At 35.9% G+C, this 27,498-nt stretch overlaps 1 protein-coding gene across 3 annotated transcripts in view; it reads left to right on the forward strand.

Annotated features, from left to right (window-relative positions):
- FAR1 (fatty acyl-CoA reductase 1) overlaps window positions 1-24,359 on the forward strand; it is a 78,729-nt gene extending 54,370 nt beyond the window's left edge. For 2 of the 3 annotated variants that reach the window (XM_047876924.1, XM_047876922.1), the window contains 8 exons: window positions 486-663; window positions 1,696-1,740; window positions 1,854-1,972; window positions 2,847-2,914; window positions 4,885-5,056; window positions 12,093-12,222; window positions 18,315-18,442; window positions 21,185-24,359. In XM_047876924.1, the coding sequence (XP_047732880.1) occupies window positions 486-663; window positions 1,696-1,740; window positions 1,854-1,972; window positions 2,847-2,914; window positions 4,885-5,056; window positions 12,093-12,222; window positions 18,315-18,442; window positions 21,185-21,347 (1,003 nt within the window). In that variant the 3' untranslated portion in view covers window positions 21,348-24,359. Of the gene's footprint in view, window positions 1-485; window positions 664-1,695; window positions 1,741-1,853; window positions 1,973-2,846; window positions 2,915-4,403; window positions 4,576-4,884; window positions 5,057-12,092; window positions 12,223-18,314; window positions 18,443-21,184 lie in introns of all 3 variants that reach the window. The other variant, XM_047876923.1, reaches the window with a different exon arrangement.
- The last annotated feature ends 3,139 nt before the right edge of the window (window positions 24,360-27,498 follow it).

The following is a 27,498-nucleotide window of genomic DNA, read 5'->3' on the forward strand; positions in this document are numbered from 1 at the left end:
ATATTATGCTGTTTTGGTCATTATATACAGGTCTATAATTCTTAATATGAAATCTAAATTTTGGAATTTATTTGGACTTCAGAAGGGAAATATAATCTCTGTGTATTATGCAATATGAAATAATGAGATCTGGGATAGTACCCCTGATCAAACATATTTGAAGTGTATGAATATTTACCCTAAGTGGTATTTTTTACAAGGCCACAGATCAGTTGAGATCAGTTATTGCTACCTACCATATTATTTATGAAAGAACTCGTGGCTTTCAGACCTTTTTGGATGTAGAAATTGTATATAGGAGATGTGGACTTGTAGTTGATGTTTAATGAAAGTAAGATTAACTTCCATTTATTTTTTTTTAGTAAAAGTTGTCAAATCAATTGAGTCAGAGCAACAGATACGTTTGAATATGCAAAGTTAAGTGGTTTTGATTTTATAGTAAAACATCTGAAAATATTTTTGCATGCAATTTCCTTGTTAACCAGGTGGATGGATGATGGCCTGGTAAATGATATCACACCAAAATTGATAGGAGACAGACCTAATACATACATATACACGAAAGCATTGGCAGAATATGTTGTACAACAAGAAGGAGCAAAGCTAAATGTGGCGATTGTAAGGCCATCGATTGTTGGTGCCAGTTGGAAAGAACCTTTTCCAGTAAGTTGTTAGAAATCTTTGTAAATAATGGAATTGAGAATTATAAGTTTTGTCTCTGTTTAAAAAGAGTTGGCAGTTGTTTGATATAAGAGCAGGTGTTATTTACTGTGCGTGGCTTACTGTGGCAAAATTGTTCTCATAGAGACACTTCTCTTGGTACTTTTATTTGTAATGTAATGCCACGGATATAGAAATGCAGGTAAACATTTTAAAAATCTTAACTAAAAATTAATTCAAAGGCTGTGATATTGTCTGGAGTCAAAGCATACCTCGCCTTACGCGTTTTTTTTGTGACTGACAAGATACTGGCCTCTGACACATCAACATTTGTTGGCTTTTAAAATTATTTACTGATTAGTTTCCCTTGTGGAGGTGAAGGGAATAGAGCTGAAAATATTCAGGACCTTGTTTTATTTCATTTGCTTTTTAGTACCAAAAAGAGGAAAGCCTTCCAACGTGTAGGCTTCTCCCTGTATAGATCACAAGCTAAGAAAGGTATAAGACATTTCTATGATAATTTGCTGTGGAAAAGCAGGACATTATGGTATTTATGAATCCCTGGAGTAAGATGATATAAACTAACAGATGAATTGATTTAGGAAAAATCTGGGTCTCTATAATTATAGGAAGTATAGTCTTTTTTGTTGCTTTGACAAGTGTTCTCTTTTCCTCTGTTTTATTCTGAGGAGGATTTCCCTTTTCCCCCTAATCTCGCGATGCTGCCTCAGTAAATAGCACAGAATCAAACTTGTGCAAGTTTAATTTAGCTAAAATGTTTGACAGGTATAAACTCCTTTTTATAAAATTCTCTTTGTAGAGAGTTAATTAATGGAAGAGGAGGTAACTCTCTGAAAATGACTTCAGGGCAGACTGCTTTTGTTTAGGAAGGAGAGAGAGATTCTGGCCTGAATCTAGTCTTTTAGTTTTTAGAAGAAAACTGCTAAGTATACATATGGGGTTGTAGATTTCAAATAATAAATCTCTAGTTTTATAATATTTCTAAGCTCACTCTGTTTTTAACTTTTGTATTAGGGATGGATTGATAACTTTAATGGACCAAGTGGTCTCTTTATTGCGGTAAGTAAATCTTTTGATTGATTTAATATTCTACATACTTTTCTGTTTTCTGTATGTCTTATATATGCATTCTGGCTTATATATCTTAAGGTGTTTTTTTAATTTCAACAAAGGCAGGGAAAGGAATTCTTCGAACAATGCGTGCCTCCAACAATGCCCTTGCAGATCTTGTTCCTGTAGATGTAGTTGTCAACACGAGTCTTGCGGCAGCCTGGTATTCCGGAGTTAATAGGTATATGAGGTGACAATGTCACTTGTTAAATATGTAGTAACTGCACAGGGAAAACGGAGCTAATGACTAATGTTAATTAATCCTTACTGATATGTATAGGTATTACCACTTCCAATTGCAAGAACTGGTTTAATCACGGGTAATATAGCAAGTAGTTCCATTAGCTATAATTAAGAATTAATGTTAATTTTCATATACTACCTACAGGATGGGACAAGTTCATTCGGGATTAAAAATGAGAAAACCCCCAAACCCTACCACCCCCTGTTGCTTTTTAAATCCAAACTAAAACTTGGTGTAAACTCAATGTATAAAAAATCTGAAATTCTCGGAGATGGCACACTAGAGCAGCTTGAATCAACTCAGGCCTCTTTTTAAAAGGGAGTAGTAGCATTTACAGGTAACTCTTAATATATTTTTTTCCTAATCAATAAACTGCCTTATTTTTTTTAAGTCTGTATTTTATATCCCAGAAAAGGAGAGATACAATTATATGTGTATATTGTTTCTGGTAAAAGAGAACTCAGCCCGTAAGTTTTTTAAACTAGAGCCTCTGAGATAGGACGAGCTGTAGTTGTTTGTCGTTTTTGTTACACTTAAAAACAGATAGTCCTGCTAGTATAAGCAAGAAAAACATGAAAAGAAAAACAATTTTTTTTAATAATTTTTTTTTGGTAGGGGAGGGGAAAAAAGGGTAGTTTTATATAGTCCTTCAGACACAAAAATTAATCCTTTAAGGTTAATTTTTAAAATAATCAATGTAGAAAAGGTACCCAGCATCCTTATTTCTTCCTACTTGAATATTGTATAAGATTTAGATTGGATAAGTCCAGCCTCTTTCTATGTTTCATTGCTTTGATCTTTGTCTTTGCAGACCAAGAAACATCATGGTGTATAACTGCACAACAGGCAGCACTAATCCTTTCCACTGGGGTGAAGTTGGTATGATTTTACCTGTGTTTTTGAATGTTAGAATAAATCTTAAAGAACTTCAGATGTTCACTGAGTTGTTATGTTAGAATACACCCGTGAGGCATTGAAGCCACTGAGTTACCAATTTATTCTTATTTTAGTTGCCACATTAGCCAGTACTGCTCTGTGATCCTTAGCAGTACTTCACAAATTGAAAAATATCCTGCAGTATATTCCCTCCTTGGCCCACCCTTGTCTGTTTTTCTGCTGCTGTCTGTGGCAACCCTCACAGATGCCCGTGGCAATGAAACAGGGCTTCTTTTCCTCCCTTGTGGGTGCTCTCAGTCCTGATGTTGTTGATCCAAAGGCAATATCCCTTCCAACTACAAGAGTTGTTATATCACAGGAGCTAGCTGGCTGCCCCAAGAGTAATGAATTAAGGAGTTAGCAAGAAGGATACGTTTTGTCAGAATATTTTCTATGACATTTATTAATCTGTTTAAATTCACAAATCCACGGAGTATGTATGCTGTGTTGCTTGTTCTAAATTAGGAATAATATAACTTAAAGCCTATTGAAATTGAATAATGTTTTAGTTGTTTATGTTTTCAAATTTAAAGTAAAATATATTTTTGGCATTGATTTAGTAATAGGTCTTATTTTACCTCTCATTGAACGATTTTTGTTACCCTTGCTGAACAATTTTGATTTTAAAGTAAGTCTTTATGTCATTTGTCCTAGGGTTTTTCCGTGACATTTTTATTTCAATGTAAAGATTGACCATTAGGGCATATGAGGAAAAAAAAAAAAAAATCTAGGGCGATTTTAATTTTTGGATAATTATTTAAATAGTATTCTTTTAAGAATTTTAAAACACTGAAATGAGTTAGGTTTTTGGTAATCTCTCATTGTGTTGTAAAAGTTTAGTAAAAATCAAGTTGAACGTTATTTTTAAGTGGATATCTCAATATACACTTCTATTAAAGTATTAACATAGATCATAGATTTGATTGTGTTGATAATGTATTAACTAAATAAATTACAGCAGAAGTTAATTTTGGGTTGTTTTAAGCTTGTTGATGTATGTTAATTTGAGCAACTTAATTATTCATAAGCAAAGGATGATGATTTTCCTTTTCTTTTTTAAGTAAGTACAGTAATAAGAATCTGGAAAGAGGAACAGAAAGAAAGAAGCTATCGTGAGAGGTGAAATATAGAAAGTGACATTGTAAACTGACATAGGTAAAACATTAAAAGGATTTTTAAGAGTGAATTTTAGCAAAAATTCATTCATCTAATTAAAATTCATAAATAGAGGCAGTCCTAAAACCACCCGAGCTCAGCAGTCTGATACCCATATTCTCTTAGTTATTATCGAGAGTAGAAAAGTTTGTTTTTTAATTGAGCGAACTCTGACATCTTTGGTAAAATATTTTGCTTTGTAAAAACATGATTTTTGTTTTTCAAAACTTCATTACATGGTTATTATCAAAGCTGTTACACAACTTTTCTTCCTCAGAATACCATGTAATTTCCACTTTCAAGAGGAATCCTCTCGAACAGGCCTTCAGACGGCCCAATGTAAATCTAACCTCCAATCACCTTTTATATCATTACTGGATTGCTGTAAGCCATAAGGCCCCAGCATTCCTGTATGATATCTACCTCAGGATGACTGGAAGAAGCCCAAGGTAATGGTGACTGGCTCTGTCTTATCTGTTCCTCTGACTGTTAAACAACCCATGCTTACACTAAAATGCATATGAATTAACTCTGTATTTGTTTATGCTTATGATAAGGCTTAATGGCCTTTTGTGAATGAGAAGACTCTTGAATTTAAGACTTTGTCAGAAAAGCGAAGGTAGTGTTGTCACTCTAATTTATTCTAAAGTTTGGATAATAAATTATTGTCGTGTGCTGAATTTTAGGTCTAACTTTAGGTCTTTTTTTCTGAATAGCAAATAACATTCAAAATGCTCTGACGCTTATTTTTCCTACAGGATATTATCTAAATCATTTCTTCAAGATGAATCCTTTAAACCAAGTATTCAGGCGCCCCAATGTTAAGTTGTATTCCAACAACTTATTGCTTCATTATTGGAAGGGTGTCAGACATACAGTACCTGCATTATTGCTCGATCTTGCACTCAGGTTGACAGGTCAGAAACCGTGGTAAGAGGAATAGCAGTAAATACACCTATGTATTGGTAAGGTGGTGGAAGCTTGCTGGAGAGACGAAAAGTCTGCTAGCATGAGCTTTACCTTTAGAATTACTAACCTGAATAATCACAATCACAATCAGGACGCTAGGACATTTCTTAGAAATTGAGGATATTTGGGGAGACTGTGGATCTCATTTTATTGGGCCATTGATCCTCCAAAATCCCATAATAGAGGAAATGTCCAGCATCAAGGTTGTCATTGTTATTATAAGCTGAAATTGAGCCCGTCTCTCCCCCTTAAAAACTTAGAGGTGAGTCTATAGGGGATTAAGGGTGAAATATTTTGCTCTGAGTGGATTGTGGAGTTTTATATGAAAAAAACGTAGAATGCTTCTAAAAATTTAATTGCTCAAAATATCTCAGCTGCCCATTCAGCTTATAATATGGTAATTACAGTTTTTGACTAATTTTCCAGGTTGAGAATGTCATAGTTTAAAACAAAATTTAACAAATGAAAAACTTTCTGTGTTCTTATGGTTGTTATATAGCCTTTCTTTCTTCTTTTCTTTCTTATTGAAACCCCACAGACTTAAAGTCCTCCCCTCCCACTGTCTTTACCAGAATTATAGTGAAATGTACCACAAATATATTTATTTTTTTTAACTACATTGGCATTACAGTGGAGACTTTGATTGGAGAGTTCAGGATTTGAGTATTTATCTATAAAGAAGATGCTGATTCCAGATCTTCCATCAACTGTCAAAAAATGAAAGTGAGGTATCTGCCAGTTATAGTGTATCAGGATCTGAGTTACTTGTAGGGCTTTTCTGTGGATTCAGTTGTCCGTTACGTTCCTAACCCAGTATGTTAAGTATTGAAATATGTGAGAGGTGTTGAACAACTTTAGACTAGATAAAGAAATACTTCATGGAAAAAAGATCCAAAGTGTATCAAAATTATTTTCACGTTTTTCTAGAATGATCTGCGAAATGCAGTATTTGTGATTGGCATCATTCTTTCCTGGCTAAAAAGCAAATGTAAAATTTATGAGAGATGGCAGTGCATGCTTGCTTGATATTAATAAGGTTATTGCACGTTAGAGCAGAAAAGTCAAAACTACATCTGCAAAAGTAAAACAGGGTAAAAACAAAGCCTGCCTGATACAGTAAAAGGGGCTTAGTAAACTTGAAAAATGAATGAATAGCCAAAATTTATTAAATCATTTGTAGTAGGTGTTGCTACATAACAAATCATCTCAAACTTAGTGGCTCAGAACCGAAGTTATTTTTTATTTTTAAATTTTTTTTTGACGTTTATTTATTTTTGAGACAGAGAGACAGAGTATGAACAGGGGAGGGTCCGAGAGAGAGGGAGACACAGAATCTGAAACAGGCTCCAGGCTCTGAGCTGTCAGCACAGAGCCCCACACGGGGCTCGAACTCACGGTCTGCAAGATCATGACCTGAGCCGAAGTCGGAGCTGAAAGGGGGCGGGCAGCGGAGCACCTTGTCTCTTCGTAAAGTGGCGGCAGGATCTCTTCCTATAGTGTCTTTTCAAGGACTGGTGGTAGCCTTAGGGGAAATGAACTGCTTATCTGGTGACCGAAGGCTTCAAGGAGAAGCATTTCAGCAGGCTGGCGGAGCCGTGTGCTTCTGACCTACCTACGGAAATGATACAGCACTACTACCTACCAACCTATTCTTTCAGTCACAAGCCAGTCACATGTCCTCTGAGAGTCTAGGAAAGGGAATGTAGAGAATGTTCAAGATCATGTAAAATTGAGCAAGTGAGTTGAAAGGTATTGTTGAAGCCATTTTGGAAAGTGCAATTGGCTGTGGTCAGCCTCCTGGCCACGACAGTTCATATTCCTCTCTTGTGGAGGATACGCTTATTTCTTCCCCCCTACCAAGACCTTCCTCGCATCAGCTTGAAGCCACTGTTGGGTCCGCTGAATCTGGCACAGTGGCAGATGAGGCTGTTTAGGAGTGGTTTTGCAGGTATAGTTCCTCAAGTGTTGGTCTGAAAACCTATGAATGAAAGTGATAAAGTTACCTGCTGCCTGCACACCCAACGTGGATAAGCATAGGAAAATGACTGCACGATTTTGCGCATCACTGGTCTGTAACAGTTTTGAATTCCAGCTAGGCATGTTTGATGGTTTCTTAATTACGGTTCAGTCCTACTCTCTGGTTGTTCTCTGAGGCTCTTGGCTCTGCCCTCTGAGTCATCCTTCTTTTTTCATTAAAAAAAAAAAAAAAAAAGGCCTGTGTTTGCAACTGAATCATCTTCTTACCCGACTTCCTTGCCCATAAAAGGTTGTGAGTCCCTAGGGCTGGGATCAGCAAACTTTTTCTGTAAAGGGCCATGTAGTTTCTGTTGCTGTTACTCGCTTCTGCTGTTAAATGTAGCTTCCAGCTTGCAACTACTCAACTCTGCAGCCATAAACAATATGTAAATGAATAAGCATGACTATATTCCAATAAAACTTTATTTATAAAAACAGATGGCTTTGGCCCCTAAGCTCTGGTTTGCTGAGTCTTGATCAGAGGCCTCTATTCACTTAGTACGGTCTCTGTCCCTTTAAGTGTAAACTGATAGGATTCTTTTTCAAACTGTACACATTTCCTGTATATCTAATTTTAAAGCAATCTACTCCATTACATCAAAGCCATACCCACAGAACTCTTTAGGGCATGCCTTTTTCTATCTTGAGTTCCTTATGAGGTTGCTATGGAACAATACTCTTAGATTCTGCCTCCTCAACAGTAGAGTTTCTATGAGACATGTCTTTAAGATTTGGAGTGAGTTTTTGTTTATCTGAAAGGTTCTGTGAGGTACTATTTTAGATCTTTCTGAGATCTTAAAGAGTCTTACATCTACTTTCTGGATTTGATCTATGCTCAGAAGCCTTTTTATTTTTCTTTTTTTTGAGAGTGAGTGCAAGCAGGGGAGGGGCAGAGAGAGAATCCCAAGCACGCTCTGCACTGACAGTGCAGGGCCTGATGCAGGGCTCAAACTCATAAACAGTGAAATCGTGACCTGAGCCGAAATCAAGAGTCGGAGGCTTAACTGACTGACCTACCCAGGTGCCCCTCGGAAGCTCTTTCTTAACTGATTCCTGGCTGACATTTTACATTCCTTCCCAGATTCTACTCAGTTCATTTTTTTAAATGATCATCTTTGTTCTTTTTGAGGAAACCTTCTCGGCTAGATCAAGTTTATTAGGTACGGTTTTTATTTTTCATGTTACCACAAGTGACACTTTCGTTCTTCTAACTTCCAAGAATATTTTCCTCACTTTCCTTTAAGCCCTCACCAGCATCTTCCTTTAAGCTCTTTGAAGTTCCCACCAACATTCTTTTCTTGGTCCTTCCAGGTTTCATTAGTGGTCTCCTCAAGGGCCTTCGGATTCTGTTACGACTTGATCCTAAAGCCAGTACTACATGTTTTAGATGTTTATTATAGTAGCCCCTCATTCCCAGTACTGATTGTATTGATACTTTCCTGGTACTCATATTTATTCTGTTACCTGTGCTGCATGACAAATCTCCTCAAACTTCGAATCTTTTTTTTTTTTTTTTCATTTGAAGTATAATTGACATCAGACTTCGTGTCTTAAAACAACAATCATTTTATTTATCTCATGATTTCTGTGGGTCAGAAATTCTAGAAGGCTTTAGTAGGTGGTTCTAGCTCAGGGTCTTTCAAGAGATAGAGGCTGGCTCAGGTACACTGTGGGAGTAGTAAAGAAAAGGGATTGTTCAGAGCAGCTAGAGTGGCTGGGCATCTTTCTCACATCGTGTGGTTTCAGAGCCTTTCTGTGCGGTCTTTCCATATGCACTAATTTGGACTTCCTACAACACAGCACCCTTAGAGGGAGTTGAATGGTATATATGGCAACTGAGGTCCTCAAGCATGAGTATTCCAGCAAACAAGGCAGAAAGCTCTCTAACTTTTTCTTACCTACTCTTGGAGGTTACATAGTGTCATTCCTACCTCACTCTGTTGGTTATACGTTACCTTTACCTCTTGATGGAGCGATAGTCAAGGTGATACTGTAGGTGAGCGTGTAGGATAGGAGGTAATATAATCACCTTTGGAAGTTAAAGTCTGCTCCAAATAGAAAACATCAAGTGAAGAATCTTCTTAACTGAGGTTTGTCCCGTGCAAGACTAATTATCAAAGCAGGAATGATCCTTGACCTCTAGGAGCTTATAGTCTAAAAGTAACAAGAGCCAGAAAGGTTTTTTATTTAGGCAATTTTATAAATGTTAAGTACAAAGTCTTATAATTCATATTATGTAATTTGTTCAGATATTTACTGAGCAAGGTAGTGGGCTTTATATCTTATATTGGGGCCTTAATATAGTGCCTCCTTCTTTATTACAGTAATGTTATTCATGTCATTCGTGGTGTCTACTTGTTTACATTGTTCTGCATGTCAGCTAGATAAAAATCTAACTTACATATATATCTTAACATAATTATAAAAAGTACAAATCAACCATGCATCTTAAGGCTTCCTGGTTAATAGTCATTGGGGAGTAGGATGCATGACATTATTGCAAATAGAAGCAGTATAAATTATTCACTGTAGCTCTTGAAATGCAGTAGATATTTCATCACTCTTAGAAATGATATTAAAAAAATGGTTCCAAAGCCTTATTTTTTTGGTTATTTATCTTAACTCTGTCTAGCTTAACTTCATTGAGTCTGATATTTTTCATCTTTGTGATTCTTTTTTTAATTTTTTTAATGTTTATTTATTTTTGAGAGAGAGAGAGAGAGAGAGAGAGAGAGAGAGAGAGAGAGAGCATGAGTGGGGAGGGGCAGAGAGAGAGGCAGACACAGAATCTGAAGCAGGCTCCAGGCTCAGAGCTGTCAGCACAGAGCCTGATGCGGGGCTCAAAAACTCGTGAACCATGAGATCATGACCTGAGCTGAAGTCGGATGCTCAACCGACTGAGGTACCCAGGCGCTCCACATCTTTGTGATTCTTAATAGAGGGCAGTATCTCCGTCAAGGAACATTTGAAAATATTTGGAGACGTTTTTTGTTACTATACCTAGGGGAGGGATGCTACTGGTATCTAATGGGTAGAGGCCATTAGATGCTGAACAGGACAGCCCCCCACGAAGAATTATTTGGCCCAAGATGTGTGTAATGGTGAAGTTGAGAAATCCTGGACTAGATGACCATGAAGAGCTAGCCCTACCCTAAAGGATTGTGACTATTTTTTGCAGGTTGCCATAATAAAGAATACATACTCAGAACATACATGGCAATGTAGTCCCAGGCATCTATCTGCTCATAGGGCATTTTAACCAAAGAGTGACTGTGCAAGGTTTCAAGTTTCTTTTTATCCCCATAGTATTCAATCCAGTACTTTTATTGCCTGATAAATATTCTGTGAACTTTACACATATATGGCCTTTCAGATTTCCTTCTCCCTCTCCCAATTTTTTATCATAATTATGTTTTGAATGGCTGAATGGTTGCAGGGTAATTTGTCAGTTGAGTGAAACTGAAGATAAGACTAGGTGAGAATTGTCAGTGACAAGAAATTAGGAAGAAAAACTTGTTAATAAGATGTATGTTGGAAAATGATGTTAAGTAAATATGTGTATGTGTGTTATTCAAGTATACTACACTGGTTGTAATGGTAGATATTGATTTAATTACAGATCTGTTACATCTTTTTGTTTTGTTTTGTTTTTTAGGGAAAAAAGAAAAGGTCTAATCTTTTCTAAAAGCAGCATGTCTTGTTTTTTCCCCCACCATGTGCTTTCTATCTGTCTGAGCTATCCCTGTCCAAATACAACCTTCAATGCCCAATAATTCTTTTTGTGTTTGATGGAGGTTTTATTTTGGAATTCTTTTCTTGCATGAACCAGTTTTTCTCTGCATAGTCCATGTTGTCTCAATTTCTCTTAGTATTCTGGATTCAGGGTTTCTTTCTAAATGTATTGAATATGTCATCAGAATTGCTTAGCTAATGTTGCTGTTTTGACTTTCCCCCCATTTCTGGTGGTCTAATTTTCTCCCACTTTCTCCATTTCTAAAACCCCTAATTTTGGGACTTTCTAAACTATGTAAATGCTAATCCTTATTGTGGGAATATAAACAATTCTTTTATTTTTCCACAAATTATTTTTCTGTCTATCAGAGGTCAGGAATTTTTGGTGTGTGTTTTGTTTCAAAAAGTTCTTTCTTCCCTTTTCCTACTTACCATAGGTAATTATTACTGTATAGATGTTACTGCTCTGGTTAGTGTTGTGATATCAATGACTTACAGTGAGCCATGATCTATAAAATGACAGATTTAAAGATTAAGGTCCCTCATCCTTTTTAAAAAGGAACAAGCAAGAAATATCAAACAAAAATATTTCTGTAAGGATGAATAATGGGGGATTTGGGGAGGTAAGTGAATATCTTGAATATCTATTTCAGAAAGTTTTCAGCATCAGTCATTGATTTCACAGCACATTCAGACAATCAAGAGTGATACCTGTCTGTGTTAAAGAGAAAATTACTCTAAAAATGTATGTAGAGAGAGATGATTAAATGGCAAACGAATATTTCTGTATACTTTGCCTCCATGATGCTGAAGAGTGGAGATCACAGTATAACTCCTTATGTTATAAATTCACAGGAAATCTTAGTAATTTTAGCCAAACTAAAATGTGATTTAAGGAACAAAGAACAAGGGAATACTAATTGAATCCATTTATTTGCTTAGGATTATAGAAGAAAATTTGACCTTAAAGCATTGTATTTCCTATGAAAATTTTATATATCAATAGAACTCTGTTTAGGCAGTATTAAATTCATTTGCTGCTGCTTAAAATTTTTTTTTCATTTTGGATTTATAAAATGTTCTTCCAAGATGCAGAAATATTCTCTGGTGGTTTGGTCACTTACTGAATGAATTACAGAATTATAATTTTATTGCTACTATCTCAATATAGAAACTGCACCTTGGGTGGTGATGAGATTTTTCCTAATCTATGCGAATTATGAATCTGTCAATTTTTCTCATAATACAGGATGATGAAAACAATAACTCGTCTTCACAAAGCTATGGTGTTTCTTGAATATTTCACAAGTAATTCTTGGGTTTGGAATACTGACAATGTCAATATGTTGATGAATCAACTAAACCCTGAAGATAAAAAGGCAAGTATTTTCTGTTTTATTTTAGAAAACATAGCATATTAATTGGACAGCCATTAGCAACCTGAGAAATAATTGGATATTTTCCAGTCATTAATGCAAAAAGAAAGACATTTGACCTATTTATGTGTGTTTCATTAAAGCTTCAATCATAATTGTTGGTGGTAAAATAAAATTGCTTTATCTTAGAATTTATAACGTAAGTACTTGAGAGTGGCAGAGATGTTTTCAAAGTATGATTGAAATGTTGGTTCTTTTTTTTTCCCCTTTAGTGAGATTCAAAGAGAAACTAGAATTCTTTATGCATTTTTCCTTCAGTTTGTTTTCTTTCAATTTTGAGAAAAAAACCTTCCCTCTGAAATTGTTTTACCTCATATATTCTTTAATTTCTTATCATTCTACATTTCGCCCTCTGTTCGTTTGAAACTTAAACTCTTTGTGTGTGTTCTTTTTGAGGTTACCTAAGGTATTTTAACATACATATCTAACAAAGTCTAAATTAAGCAATTTCTATAGCCTCTTTTTAATGATATTTAGGACCTTAAAATGTTTAAAGTGTGATTACCACCCCACTAATTTACATAGTTATACATTACTTTAGTTCTCTATTGAAACCCTGTAATTAGATATGACTTTGTTTAGTTGTATTTAGATTTAACTAAATATTTACCAGTAGCTTTGCTATTCGATCTTCTCTTTAGGACCCTTTTCTTTCAGTTTGAAATGTATCCAGAATCCCAGAATATGATTTAGTAGGCGGTCTGTTAGTAGTGAGCTCTCAGTTTGTGATTGCCTGGCATGTCTTTATTTCACTGTTTCTGTACCATGATTTCAGTACATGAAGGATAACTTTCTTTTTATGTTCCTTTAATATTTCACTTATGTTGTTGCTGTTGAAAAATCAGTCTAATTTGCTGCTGCATTACAGGTGCTTTCTTATTCCTGTCTGTTTTTCAGGGTTTTTCTTTGGTGTCCTGCAGTTTCACTGTGAATGTGTCTAGGTATAATTTTTCAAAATGTATCCTGTTTCATAAGTGGGCTTCCCGGATCTGAAGTTTGAAGTGTGTTAGCAGTTCAGGACAATACTTAGCTATTGTTTCTTCAAATATGGCCTCTTTGGGGTGCCTGGGTAGCTCAGCCAGTTAAACATCCAACTCTTGATTTCAGCTCAGGTGATCAACTCACGGTTCCTGAGTTCGAGCCCCGCATCGAGTTCTGCGCTGTCAGAGAAGAGTCCGCTTGGGTTCTCTCCTTCTCTCTCTGTTCCTCGCCTGCTCACGCATGCATGATCTCTTTCTCTCTCTCTCTCAAAAATAAATAAACTTAAAATATATATATATATATATATATATATATATATATATACCTCTTCACCATTCTCTTCTTGTGAAATTTTAATATATTTTACATCATTCTTTCCTCTTTTAAGTTTTAGCTCATATTTTATCTCTTTGTTTCTGGCTGAAAAGCTAATGGTTAATAAAAGGTCTGTGGCAGTCTTTCAGCCCTGTCTGCGCCACCCAGTTGAATAAGGGGGTTCAGTTATTTTCATGTTTAGAAATTCAATTTGTTTTTCAGATCTTACAGATGTTCCTTTCTTTCTCTTTTTTATTTTTTGATTTTTATTTTAGAGCAAGCGGGGGAGAGGGGCAGAATCTTTTTTTTTTTTTTTTTAATTAAAAAAAAATGTTCATTTTAGAGGGAGAGCTCATGTAAGCCGGGGAGGGGTAGAAAGAGGGGGACAGACAGCAGATCTGAAGTGGGCTCTGTGCTGACAGCAGAAAGCCTGATGTAGGGCTCAAATTCGTGAACCATGAGATCATGACCAGAGCTGAAGTTGGATGCTTTACCAACTGAGCAACCTAGGTGCCAGAGAGAGAGAGAGAGAGAGAGAGAGAGAGAGAAAATCCCAAGCAGGCTCCACACTCAGTACAGAGCCTGATGCAGGGCTTGATCCCACAACCCTGGAATCATGACCTGAGCCAAAATCAAGAGTCGGACACTCAACTGACTGAGCCACCCAGACATCCCTCTTACAGACATTTCTTGAAACATGGTAAACATAATTGTTTTAAATTCTGTGTCTGATAATTCAAACTTCTAAAGGCTGTGGTAACACCTGATCAGTGGTAACACCTGATCAGTGGTAACACCTGATCGTCTGTTGTTTATGCTGGGTCTCACTCATGGCACCTTGTTTTTTTTCTTAACTGTATATTCATATTCCTTGAGGATTTCTGGAAATTTTTTGAAGCATATGTTGAAATTGCACTTTTCCAATAAGGATTCGCCTTTGCTTCTGCCAGTAGCCCAGTGAGTGATTATTAGCATTAACTAGCCAGGTAGCATTAATAGGTCAGGACCACTTTAAGATATCTGATTAAGTTTTTAGCCTAACTCAAGTGAATGTGGGCCTTAAATAGGCTGGTTCATGCTTCTAGTTTCTCAAAGGAGATTTCTTTTTCATCTTCCCAGGGGCAGTTTCCTTTCTCTTTCCACGTCTTTCTTTAAAAATTTTAGTACTTTGGGGCACCTGGCTGGCTTAGTCGGTTAAGTGTCTGACTTCAGCTCAGGTCATGATCTCTCATCTCATGAGTTCAGGCCCCACGTCGGGCTCTGGGCTGACAGCTCAGAGCTTGGAGCCTGCTTTGGATTCTGTGTTTCCGTCTCTCTCTGCTCTGTCTGTCTCTCTCAAAAATAAACATTAAAAAATTTTAATGTTTTATTTAATATATCCAAAATAATATATAATTTAAACAGAAATTTAAAAATCACTGAAAATTTAAACAACTGTTTGTATGATATTATACTTTCAATTTTTTTATACTGAGCTTTTGAAACCCTGTGTGCATTTTATACTCCACAGCAAATTTCAGTTCAGACCAATCACTTTCAAAGTTCCCAGACATGCATGTGGCTTGTGGCTACCATATTAGATAGTGCAGATTGAGTACATGTTACTGGTCGTGCGTGATAAAGGCATTGAGTGTGCACTTTTTTTTTGCCCACTTCTGTGTGTGGTGGGCTTACTTCTTTTTTTCACCCTTGCTCTCAGGATACAGCTTTGGGAATTTTTATCTTTTTGCAGCAATATTCTGTAAGACACCTTCACTGATGGGGCCATAGGCTTTATAGCCAATCTTCATCCTTGCCTGCAGCATCAAAACAGAAGGTCCCAGTTACCAGGGTTCTGCAGAGAATCCCAGGTTAAAAGATTTGTGGCTTCTACTGATTCCTTATGTTCTCCCTTCCCATCTTCCTTGTCCCCATCCCAGTGCACAACACATACTGCCCAGTGGATTATTAGAAAGTGACCATCCAGGTGAAGAAATAGAATATTTTTGTCCCCAGAAGATCCCCTGATGCCCCCTCCCAATAACTACCTTCCAAAAGTAACAACTATCTTGAATTCTGACATTAAATAGTATACCCATTTTTGACTTTATACAAATGGTATCATACAGTATTTTTTCATTTCTTTTGTTGATACCATATTTGGGTTGTTTCCAGTTTTTGGCTGTTGGGAATAATTCTTCTTTGAGCCATGTGCACACATTTATATAGGATATATATCTAGAAATAGAATAGCTCAGTCAAAGGGTATTTGTATGTTCAATGTAGTTGATAATGCTAAACAGTTTTCCAAAGTAGGTTGTACTGATTGACATTTTGTGTTGCAGTGTACAAGAGTTCCTGTTAATATGCATCCTCCCAACAGTTGGGCCTTTTCATTTTAATTTTTAATTTTAGACACTTTGGTGGGTATATGGTGGTATCTCAATGTGATGTTAACGTGCATTTCATATTACATAAAAAGTTTGTGTAGAAATGGCAAAAAACGTCAGTCCTACTGAAAATGGGCTAGAGATGAACATTTACAGAGAAGTAAATGCAAATGATTAACCATTGGAAAAGATACTCAACCTCACTCATAAAAATGGAGATGCCAACTGAAATTAGACTGAGATATTTACTCCTTAACAGTTTGCAAAAATGCAAAACTTGACAGCCTACCTTTCTGGTAAGGCGTTGGCCAGTGGGAGTTCCTATATACATTGTTGGTAGAAATGTATCTTTCTCTGTCCTTGTATTTCTAACTTTCTGTATCCTTAACTATCAGATATTCCTCTTATAAGCAGCATATAGTTTTACTGTATTTTACTTTTTTCAGTTTGACAATTTTGGACCCTTATTTGGAGGATTTAATCCATAATTTAATTTTTGATAACAGATTTAAATCTAACGCTTAGTGCATTCTATTTGTCTTACTTAAGTTTTTGTTTGTTTTCTTTGAGGTTATTTTTTACAGTTTTGTATTTTCCCCATCTGTATCAGTTACATAAAATATACTCTTTTTCAGTTGTACTACTGGGTTTCTCTAAAGATTACAGCATCCTTCCTCACTTCCTCAAAGACTAATACAATATTGGTACTTCTTTTTTTTTTGGAGAATGCAAGGCCTAATACTTTTCTGCTGTTGTTACATATTTTAATTCTGTATGTGTGTTCTCTGCCTCACCACCATTATTCTTAATTGCACTCTACTAAGTATTCACATAGATTTACCAGCATAATTGGCCTTTTGTGGCTCTTCATTTCTTCTTCCGTCTCCAGACTTCAATCCAGAATCCTATTCATTTGGCTTAAAGAATACCCTCTGGCGTGCTTCTTCCTCTAGTGTGAGTCATCTGCTGATATCACATTGTCTCAGTTTTTATTCTTCTGCAAACATCGTTATTTTTCAAAGATGTTTATACTGTATAGAACTGTGTGTTAGCAGTTTTCTCTGAGCGCTGGAAGACATCTTCTCATAGTCTCTTGGCTTCTATTGTTTCTTTTGAGAAGTCAAGTGTCAGTTTAATAGTTGTCCCTTCGGAGGTAACCCATAACATCTTTTTCTGATGTCTTCAAAATTTTCATCTTTGACTTTTCAACAGTTTTATTCTTGATATGCTCAGGTACTTGCATGTGTATGGTGTATGTGTGTTTTGAATCTGTGGCTTAATGTATCATCATTTTGGAAATAAAAATTCCCAGCTGTTGTCTTCTCAGATGGTGCCTCTGTTCCATTCTTTTTCACTCTTCCTGTGGGAGTCCAGTTAACATAGTCTCATAATCTCTCCCATCTTAAATCGAGCCTCCATTTATTTTTTTTTAATTTTTTTTTAACGTTTATTTATTTTTGAGACAGAGAGAGACAGAGCATGAACAGGGGAGGGGCAGAGAGAGAGGGAGACACAGAATCAGAAACAGGCTCCAGGCTCTGAGCTGTCAGCACAGAGCCCGACGCGGGGCTCAAACTCTCGGACCGTGAGATCATGACCTGAGCCGAAGTCGGATGCTTAACCGACTAAGCCACCCAGGCGCCCCGAATCGAGCCTCCATTTAGTGCAGTGTTACTTTAGTGATTTATTTATGGTAGTTGTTTTTGGTCTGCAACTTGATATTTTCAGATAAGTGATGATAAATAGTGAATAATCTGTTTCTCACTCTAAAAAATAATCAGATCGTGTATGGAGAAGAACTGAGCAGTGCATAGCCTTCTTGTTTTGTCACAAAATAACATTTTTGTAAAGCTTTATTTTCTAGATTCATCTATCCTTTTCACCAGATGGGCTCCTTACTGTTACCTAAACTCCTAAGCTAGCTTTCATAAATCTTTTTTTCTCTTGATGTCATTACTGTTCTATATGAAAGGTAATACATGTGGTTTGCAGGATGTTCAGGAAGAAATACTGGAAATATATTAATATGTGTGTAAAGTGGTGAGGAACACATAGATTATTTGGACAATGGGATTTGATTTTTTTTAGTGTAAAAAGAAGGTTGCTTTTTCCTTACACTTCATATATACTTCTCTTTGAATGTTGACATGAGCTTTCAGATTATCTCCTGAAATGTTTCTGTGTTTCATGGGAGGTATAAAATAGGGATTAAGAACTTCTTTGTGAACAGCAGTAAGATTTTAAAAGTTAATACTATAAACATTTTGTAATCTTGTCATGTGGAATTAGCCTTTTAAAAAAGTATGAATTTTTGACCAGTTGTGAAAAAGTTATTCAAGAGAAAAACTGATAGTTGTTTTGTTTCTATAGACCTTTAATATTGATGTACGGCAGTTACATTGGGCAGAATATATAGAGAACTACTGCATGGGAACTAAGAAATATGTATTGAATGAAGAAATGTCTGGCCTCCCTGCAGCTAGAAAACATCTGAACAAGTAAGTTTTTTACATGGGCTTGATTGCATCGTGTCTTCCTTATGAATTATCACACAGTTTTTAATTTAATTTTATTTATTTTTTGGTGAGCTGGTATATTGCTAGTGTAATATTTTATTTAGGAAAAGTGCTTACATTAGCACTGGAACTATGGTAGTATTTAGCCTAAGGTTGTTCAAACTTACTGTCTTTATCCTGTTCCTTAGCACTAAGTTCAGGTGGAATTTAGTTTTGAAAATCACTATTTTCCTTTGTATTTCCTTCCTTTGTATTGCTACTGAAGAAGTAAAGATATTAGGAGAAAATAAAAATGTATTTTAAACTAGAGGTAGTTATTTGAAGTGTTGTGTTTTTTCTTTTGTTTTTTTCCCTTTGTCAAATACATCTTTGGAAGAGGAAAAGCGATATAATAATACATCATTCAGCATAGAATTTTTCCTTTGTTTTTAAAACAAGAGTTATAATTATTCCCTTAGTCTCATTATAAAAGTAATATATACTGATTGTTTAAAAAAACTCAAAACACAGGAAAAAATCACTGTTACCCATAATTCAGAGATGTAGTTAATTTCAATAGTAACCTCTTTTATTTGTAGTGTTTTTATAATACAGTCTTTATAACAGCTTTCAAGACTTTTACATTATTCCTCTTGGTCTTCTGACTTTATGAGGCTTTGCAGGGCAGCTAGTTAAATAGTTGAGGAAATGGAGGTTTAGGGAAGTTGTGTTTGCAGGTCATATGCGTTAGGCAGCAGAGCAAACTAGAATACTGATTTTTGACTCCTAATTCAAAGCTCTTTTATTTTTGAGAGAAAGAGACATGCAGAGTGTGATTGGGGGAGGGGCAGAGAGAGAGAGGGAGACATAGAATCCAAAGCAGGCTCCAGGTTCCGAGCTGTCATCAGAGAACCCAATGCAGCAACTTGAACTCACAGACTGGCGAGATCATGACCTGAGCCCAGGTCAGACGCTTAACTGACTGAGTCACCCAGGTGCCCCATGAGCTCTTTTGTCTATACCATCATTTGTATATTATAGTCCTATCTTGGATTGCCTATTGAAGGTAATGGAATTTATGTAGCATTGTTATGTACCTGAACATTTGTATTCCTTTCTAACGCCATTGAAAATATAAAAAATGTTTTGAAATATGAGTACAGTAACATTAATGTTACTCTTTGAGACTGGGAGGGCCCTTTTATATGGACTCATGCCATGCTTCTTTCATAGATGAGAATTTGTCCAGTTGGCCTTTGATAATGTGACTGTCAGCTGTAAGTGAAGGAGTGAATTTGCATGTCTGACAGCTTAGAAGTACCTAAAGATGTTTAAAAATATCTGTAGGATGATGTATATAATGCCCAAACCTTTTTAGATTAGATGGGAAGCTCCAGAAGGGGCATGTCTGTTTTACCTACAGTATACCTAGTCCTGGTCATACAGAAAGATGCTCAGTAATACTTGTTGAATGAATAAATTTGTGTCCCAAATTTTTTTGTTATAAAAAATCTTTGTTTCATTCATGGTTAATAGAGGTAAGGTGTTGTTTGATGGACTGCATGGTCAGGTTTGTTTGACTTTTGCAGACTTTCTAATTTAAGGGCTTCTAGTTAATTTTAAATAAGTTTCACATTAGTAATGGATTTGAACTCTTTTTTTCTTTGGTCTAAATATCAAAGTTTATTGAAATAAAATATAACCTATCATAAAAAATACTAATATCACTGGTTACAGTTTTAAGTATATTAACAAAAAATCCGACATTTTAATCCTAGAATGACACTATCTATACTTGTGGTACAATAACAAACATGAAGTTAAATATGGAATAATGAAGAATTCTATCAGAATATTTTACACTTTCCCATCTATGTTCAGTATGCCTTTTTTAAGGAATATCCTCTGAAAGTGAAACTTTTGGAATATGTTTAAAGACATAGTTTTTAGGGGTGCTTGGGTGGCTCAGTCGGTTAAGCATCTGACTTCAGCTCAGGCCACGATCTTGCGGTCTGTGAGTTCGAGCCCCGCGTCGGGCTCTGGGCTGATGGCTCGGAGCCTGGAGCCTGTTTCCGATTCTGTGTCTCCCTCGCTCTCTGCCCCTCCCCTATTCATGCTCTGTCTCTCTCTGTCTCAAAAATAAATAAACGTTAAAAAAAAATTTTTTTTTAAAAAGACATAGTTTTTAGAATTAAATAGTTTTAACATAATTATCATTTAAAATAATAACTTTCTTTCATAGAAATTCAGTTCAGTTCTAAGCTGGATGGATGATTTTAGGTGTCATCATTTGAAAAAAGTATTTCAATGCTGTTTTGTATCAATCTCTAGGGTTGCTATTATTTTCAGACTGGAATTAAAGCTGGTCATAAAGCAAAATGGATGAATTGTTCCACAAGTAGAAAGGGCATTAAGGTAGTAAAGAAAAAGAGAAAAGAATAGGTGCTCATACACAATCTGTATATTTAAACTCTTTGAGAACTCTTTTTCAATTGGCCAATCTTGGCCTAGCACAAAGAGATCTATATGTCATAGCAGCTTCCCGAACCAAATAGTTGGACAGTAGAGTGGAGGAAGAAAACTTGTTTCTTCTTGCTGCATTTCAAAATGACTTGCTCTGCAGTCATTATACCGTAATGGATTTGAGCTTTGATGAGATCAGCAACTGGGCATTGATTATCTGCCATCCAACAATATTTTATTCTAGAAAACATTGTCTGATATGTCTCTTGATTTGCTTTCCAGGTTGAGGAACATACGGTATGGTTTCAATACTATCCTTGTGATCCTGATTTGGCGCATTTTTATTGCAAGATCACAAATGGCAAGAAACATCTGGTACTTTGTGGTTAGTCTGTGTTACAAGTTTCTGTCATACTTCCGGGCATCCAGCACTATGAGATACTGAAGACGAGAATTTAGCATTAGAACATCTATGCATATGGTGGTCTAAATGCACAAAATGTAAAATGTACTTAAGTCATCTCACCTTTTGTCAAGACATTAAACCATCTTAGATCAGAGTGTGGAGTACAGTATGGTACATTTTATGTAACATTTTAATGTTTATGCTTACAAAATCTAGTGAACACACTGTGGTTATGCCAGCTCAAATCTACAATAGCCACCAAAACCATGACTTAACATTTTGATCCCTGGGGACAAGGGGTGGGGTGAGGGTAGGAATGGGGAAATAGGAACACTGACCAGTATAACTGTGCAATTCTGGAACATATTGATTAAAATATGCCTTAACATATAGTGAGTTTCTAATTCTAATATATAGTGCAGTGGAAAGCATTTATTTGGACAGGAATACATAGCTAAGTTGGTAGATATTTAATTCTTCGGTGTTTGGTTTTTTTCATCAGTTGAAGTGGGTTTTAGTTTTGTTAAAATTATAGCCATACTATTTTTACATCATTTCGTAAGTTATTAAGTGGTCTCCAACGTGAAAGACATGTTCTCATTTTCCTTTCTCTGATTAGTGGTCTGATGCACATCATTTTTTTGTAAGCAATCAGTTGCTTCCATTATCAGAAGGCTATATGTTATTCTAAAGACCCTACTGGATCTAATGAGTTTGAGAATCCATATCACCATATGCTATGTATTTTTTGAAGGAAAATGAGAACGAATTCAATAAGACTATTAGTGTCAAAAAGAAGACGAAGACAGTTTTCTTCTCCACATTATGACCAAATAAAAATCAGTCCTGTGAAATTGTGTTCATGTTTTGAAGCTGGAGGATTTCTTGAGACTGGCAAAGAAGGGTGCAGGTGGGGAGGGATTCACCATATTGTGCTCTCTTCCCTGTGTACATTATATTAATAGGACTTTTAAGGCTTATACAGTCTTTCCAGTGAAAACTGATAATGCTTTATTATGGAAGAATATATTTGCAGATAGTCCTAACATTAAGAAAATGTTCTCACATGTGTGTAAACACATACTAACTTTTGACCTTGAGAGCTGAATTCCTTCAAGAAAAATAAAATAGTGCATAAAATAACGTGTATAAAATTAAATAAAGGACTTTATTTACATACCACCTAAAGTAGCAAACTGTTGAATGAGATATCATTTATTTTTTCTGCATGTAGTTTTAAAGAGATGCATTATAGAAACAAGTAATAGCAAGAAAATTAATGTGTATTTTAATGATACATTATTATTCCCTTTAAACCTTTAAACCTTAATAGTAGTAAACTGTCCTTACTGTTTTAACATACGTTTGGTTTAACAGATTGATCAGCATGACGTGTTCGAATTTAGCTGATCAAGTTGTACTATATTTAAATCAACAGTATATCTTGAATGTGTTTAATGAGGTCAGTTCACAATACAAAAAGTTACATAGAACTTTACATCTTACTTTCTCTGTCAATTTAAATGCAAGAAGTTTATTTTGTTATTGTGAAAACCTAAATGTAAAGGAAACCACCTTCTTCCATGCAGGTGTGTAATCTTGAGAAGGAAAAATGCTTCCATGGTGAAGCCAGATTTTCTGTAGTAAAACTTTTAAACATTATTTTAAAAGAAATATGTATGTATGTATGTGTGTGTGTGTGTGTGTGTGTGTGTATATATATATATATATATATATATATATATATATATATATATATTCATATTCTTTGAAACGATACTAAGTCTCTGGTCTAGGACCATACCTTGTGTAAGGCGTGAGAGACCAGGACAGTGTCTAAAAATGGAATAAATGATGATGCCTTTAATTTAAAGTGGCCCATAATTAACTCTAGATGCTCTATACATTGAGTACTCCATCTCTCCAAATACATTTCCGTAATGGGTTGAAAACATGCTAACATTTGTATGATGTTTGTGCTCTGCCAGATATACTTAGAATCAGATGAAGTGTCTTTGTATCTTGCAAAAGAATCAGGTACAACTTTGACAAGCATGTGAAGTACAGAGAGGGGTATGTCTTCTGAACCATGGCATTGTTCTTGTAATCCAGTGTAGGGAAATGCTAGCTAGGCGGGTGCTGAGGCCACTGCATTAATTTTGTGTGTTTAGAATTCTGCTGTCAGAAGAAACTCATGAATGAATTAATATATCATTGTAGAACTTAGTTCTGAAGTTAGTGTGAAGAATACATAGGTTGTTAATCCCCACCAACTAGACTTAAGCTTAACTCAAAGATTTTGGAAATCATTTTTGTTGATGTCATTTGTCAGAGTTTTAGTTTTGTTTGATTATATTTTCACACGAGCTCCATTTTTAACATGATAGCCTAATAAATTTGACATTTCATTTAATTCATTTGATAAAAAGCTGTATTGTAAAACATTTGGGCTTTTTCCCTCTCTTCACTCTTGATTCTTATAATTCTGTGCGTTTGTCAATTGTGACATCATTTGTGGCTATATTTAAATTTGACTTGGCAACATTAATATGTTTTAAAGGTCAACAAAGAAGCATGGCAATGTGTTCTTTGACTTAAGAATGGTATAAACATGGTATAAAAATGGTAATAAAGATTGGAAGTAGGGAGGAAAATAATCTTATTTCTCCCCTTTTTTTGTGTGTGTCTATAGGAACTGGTTCAGGGTTTTTTTTGCTTTTTGTTTTAAATGTAAATTGATAATCTTTTATAAGAAGTAAATAGAAGCATTATTGGGTGCCTTTGTTTGTAAACCAAAAAGTAATAAATGAATCCCTATATTTCCATTATAGTATTTATTGTATTTTTACGATAATTATCCTGAAAATTACCTGTGAGATGACGTGGTTAGAATTCCAGGAAGCAGGCCTCACGTATGCTACTTACCTTTTTTTAGGTGCACTTATTACCTCTTGTATCGTAATGTTATTTAATTCTGAGTTTTTTACAAGCATTTTAGGGGAAGCATATGGACAGGATGAATGCCTTTCATTAAAGTATTATTTTCATGTATTTGTCTGGAATGAGGTAGTTTTTACCAGGAGACTGTCAATGTCTCATTGCGCTCCAGCCACTCTCCTCCACGTTGAATGATACCGTTTTAATTTATGGGTACATTTGTAGTAATTTATCTGTTGAGGGAGGATGAGGGATCACTCACTGGTAATAGAGACTAACCGTAAAAAAGAAGGTGTTGGGCTGGGTTCGGGTGAGTGTAAATGGCCTTTTTCCAGGCCACCTCCAAGCCCTGACTCGAAACCATTAGCACTGATTTGCTCTACTCTGAGAAAAACTCTCTAACCATTTGCATGAGAAACTAGAGACAGGAAGGTATGCTGCATAACTTGATAGAGAAATGAGTTCATTAAACTTATAGTCTCTGTGATAAAAGAAATATGAAATATTTTCTTATTGAATAATTAATGTTTTTATCTTAAAGCATTTTCTAGTCATAGAATGAATTTATCTTTTTTTTTTTTTTATGGTGGTATGTTCTTCTATTTCTGTTACTCTTAAGATTCCTAAGCAAATCATCTTTGTCAATTGAGCATAGTTGTGTCTAATTGTTAAATAATTCCTTGATTTTTCTTTATTAAAGACAAGTTTGAGTAACATTAAGTTTGACGTGCTCCTTTTGCAAGTTGATGGCTATAAAATACATTTATGTAGAAAAACACAAAGTGAGAAGTACGTATTTAATATCTTTACTGTAGGCCTGAAATGAAAGGAATAAGGCTATAATTGTTTTTCTTTCTTTCTTTCTTTCTTTCTTTCTTTCTTTCTTTCTTTCTTTCTTTCTTTCTTTCCTTCTTGTCACAGATCACAGACACTGCCTTTAATTTTATACAAGAAGAAAAGAGGCACTGGAGATTTTTCTGAATTCATTAAAATATACAAATAGTCATAGTTACTGTCTTCGAAATATTTACCTTAAGATTCTCTACTAGATGTTTAACTTCATTTTCATATTACAGCTTCATGGGGTGGAAGTAGGTGTCCTCCAAAGATGCTTTGGAGACAAAATTGCTTTATTTTCCGCTGGTTGTACAGAAAACCTAATACATTCTCGCTGTCTGTGTCTCTCTTATGCATAAATCTGTTTGATCTTGAGATTTGGTGACCAAGTATAACTAGAACGTTTTAGTCTGAACCGTGTAAAAATGCTAATATTTGATCATCTTAGACCTATAAAGGTCTAAGGCTTTCATATGACTCAACCTAGTATTAGAGCCGCTTTTTTGGTTTTATTTTTTTAAAACATCTGAACCTAAACATACAGAAGAATGTGGTTTCATTTAAAATAGTCATCCTGGGAGATTGTAGATCAGTGCTTAATTTTTTTGACATTTAATACCTAATTTTCTGCTTTATGTTGTATCTTGCATAGATTCTTGTCATTTCTCCCCACCTGGTTGTTGGCTTCTTGAAAGGCAAACCAGCCTTGTACCCTTCATGTAGTAGAAGTAACACTAGCGAACATTTGTTGAGCATTTATGCTGTGTATCAGCCAGTACTGTAAACATTTTACATATATCAACCCACTTAGGCCTTTTAGCAACCCTTTGAGGAGGGTCCCTCTATCACCTGTGATTTATAGGTGGGTAACTGAGGCAAATGGTATAACTGTTTACCCATGTTACCAGTTCTAGTGGCAGAGCCTAGGTGTGAACTTAGGTAAAGCCCTGCTCCACAATGCCCAAGACAGTACTGTAGGAACATAAATGTTTCTGGACTATTCAGAGAAGTTGCCTGACATGCTGTTGTTCTAAATGTCTTTATTGGCTTCTTCCTTTTATTTTATTTTTAAAGTTTATTATTTTGAGAGAGAGCATGTATGTGAGTGGGGGTGGGGGAAGAGGTGGGCAGAGAGGGGAAGAGAGAGAACCCCAAGCAGGCCCCGCATTGTTTGGAGCAGAGGCGGATGCAGGGCTTGAACTCATGAACCGTGAGATGATGACCCGAGTCGAAATCAAGAGTCAGACCCTCAGTCGACTGAGCCACCCACACGCCCCTTTATTGGCTTCTTCATTTTAAAACCCAGCACTCATCAAAATATTGAGAACTTACTATGGGTCTGGTGCTGTTTTATACTGCAGTTATCTGTTTATCCATTTGTATCACTCACCACACTATAAGCTTCTCAGTGGTCCAGACATGAATATAACACACTGCCTCCCCTTTAGGATTTGGTGATTTAACATACATAAGTACACAATTTTAAACAGGCTTTTTGTTTATTTATTTTTGAGAGAGAGAGAGAGCAGGGGAGGGACAGAGAGAGAGGAAGACACAGAATCTGAAGCAGGCTCCAGGCTCTGAGCTGTCAGTGCAGAGCCTGACGTGGGGGCTCAAACTCACAAACTGCGAGATCATGACCTGAGCAGAAGTTGGACGCTTAACCAACTGAGCCATCTAGGTGCCCCAAGTAAACATAATTTTAATACAACATATAAGGAAAGAAAAAGACGAGATACTAAAAGCACTAAAAACACTGCTTAGTGTTTCAGGGAAGAGCTCATATAAACACCTGACATTTAAGTTGTGGTTGTAAGTCTGATTGGGACAAGGCTGGGATCGAGATGCATTTCATGTATAGAGCAGAGCACATGTTAAGGCTGGGCAGTGTGGTGCAGTGAGGAAATATTTTGGTGCTACAGGGGAAGACGATGAAGGGAAGATGAAGTTAGGGGCCAACGAGGGCCTGTGCATGGTCAGTGCACTCTAGGCTGTGGAATACCTCTTGTCTAAAACACTCCGTTTCCCCAGCCAAAGCCCACCTATTAAATATCAATAGATTTGTGACTTTAAGTGTACTGACCCATTACATTTATAAATGAAATTAGTTTGAGAGAAAAAAGTCTACTCCTACCGTGTCCCTAAGTACTTTTCGAGAATACAAACCACAAGAGTATTTAAACAACTAGTTTCTGGTCTTCAGTTTTTTGATTCTCCAGGTAGGATCCCTAGACCAGCAGCATCTGCGCCTCCTGGGAACTCCATAGAAATGCAGCTTTCCAAACCATCCCAGACTTAGTCAGAAATGGGTGGGCCCGGCAGTCTGTTTCACAAACTCCCAAGTGACTGTAAAGTGCACTGAAGGTGGAGAAGCTCTGGGCTCTATAGTCAGTCTTTGTGAGGTACCAGCAAGGTC

Source organism: Prionailurus viverrinus, chromosome D1 (genome assembly GCF_022837055.1).
Source record: "Prionailurus viverrinus isolate Anna chromosome D1, UM_Priviv_1.0, whole genome shotgun sequence".
Lineage (NCBI taxonomy): Eukaryota > Metazoa > Chordata > Mammalia > Carnivora > Felidae > Prionailurus > Prionailurus viverrinus.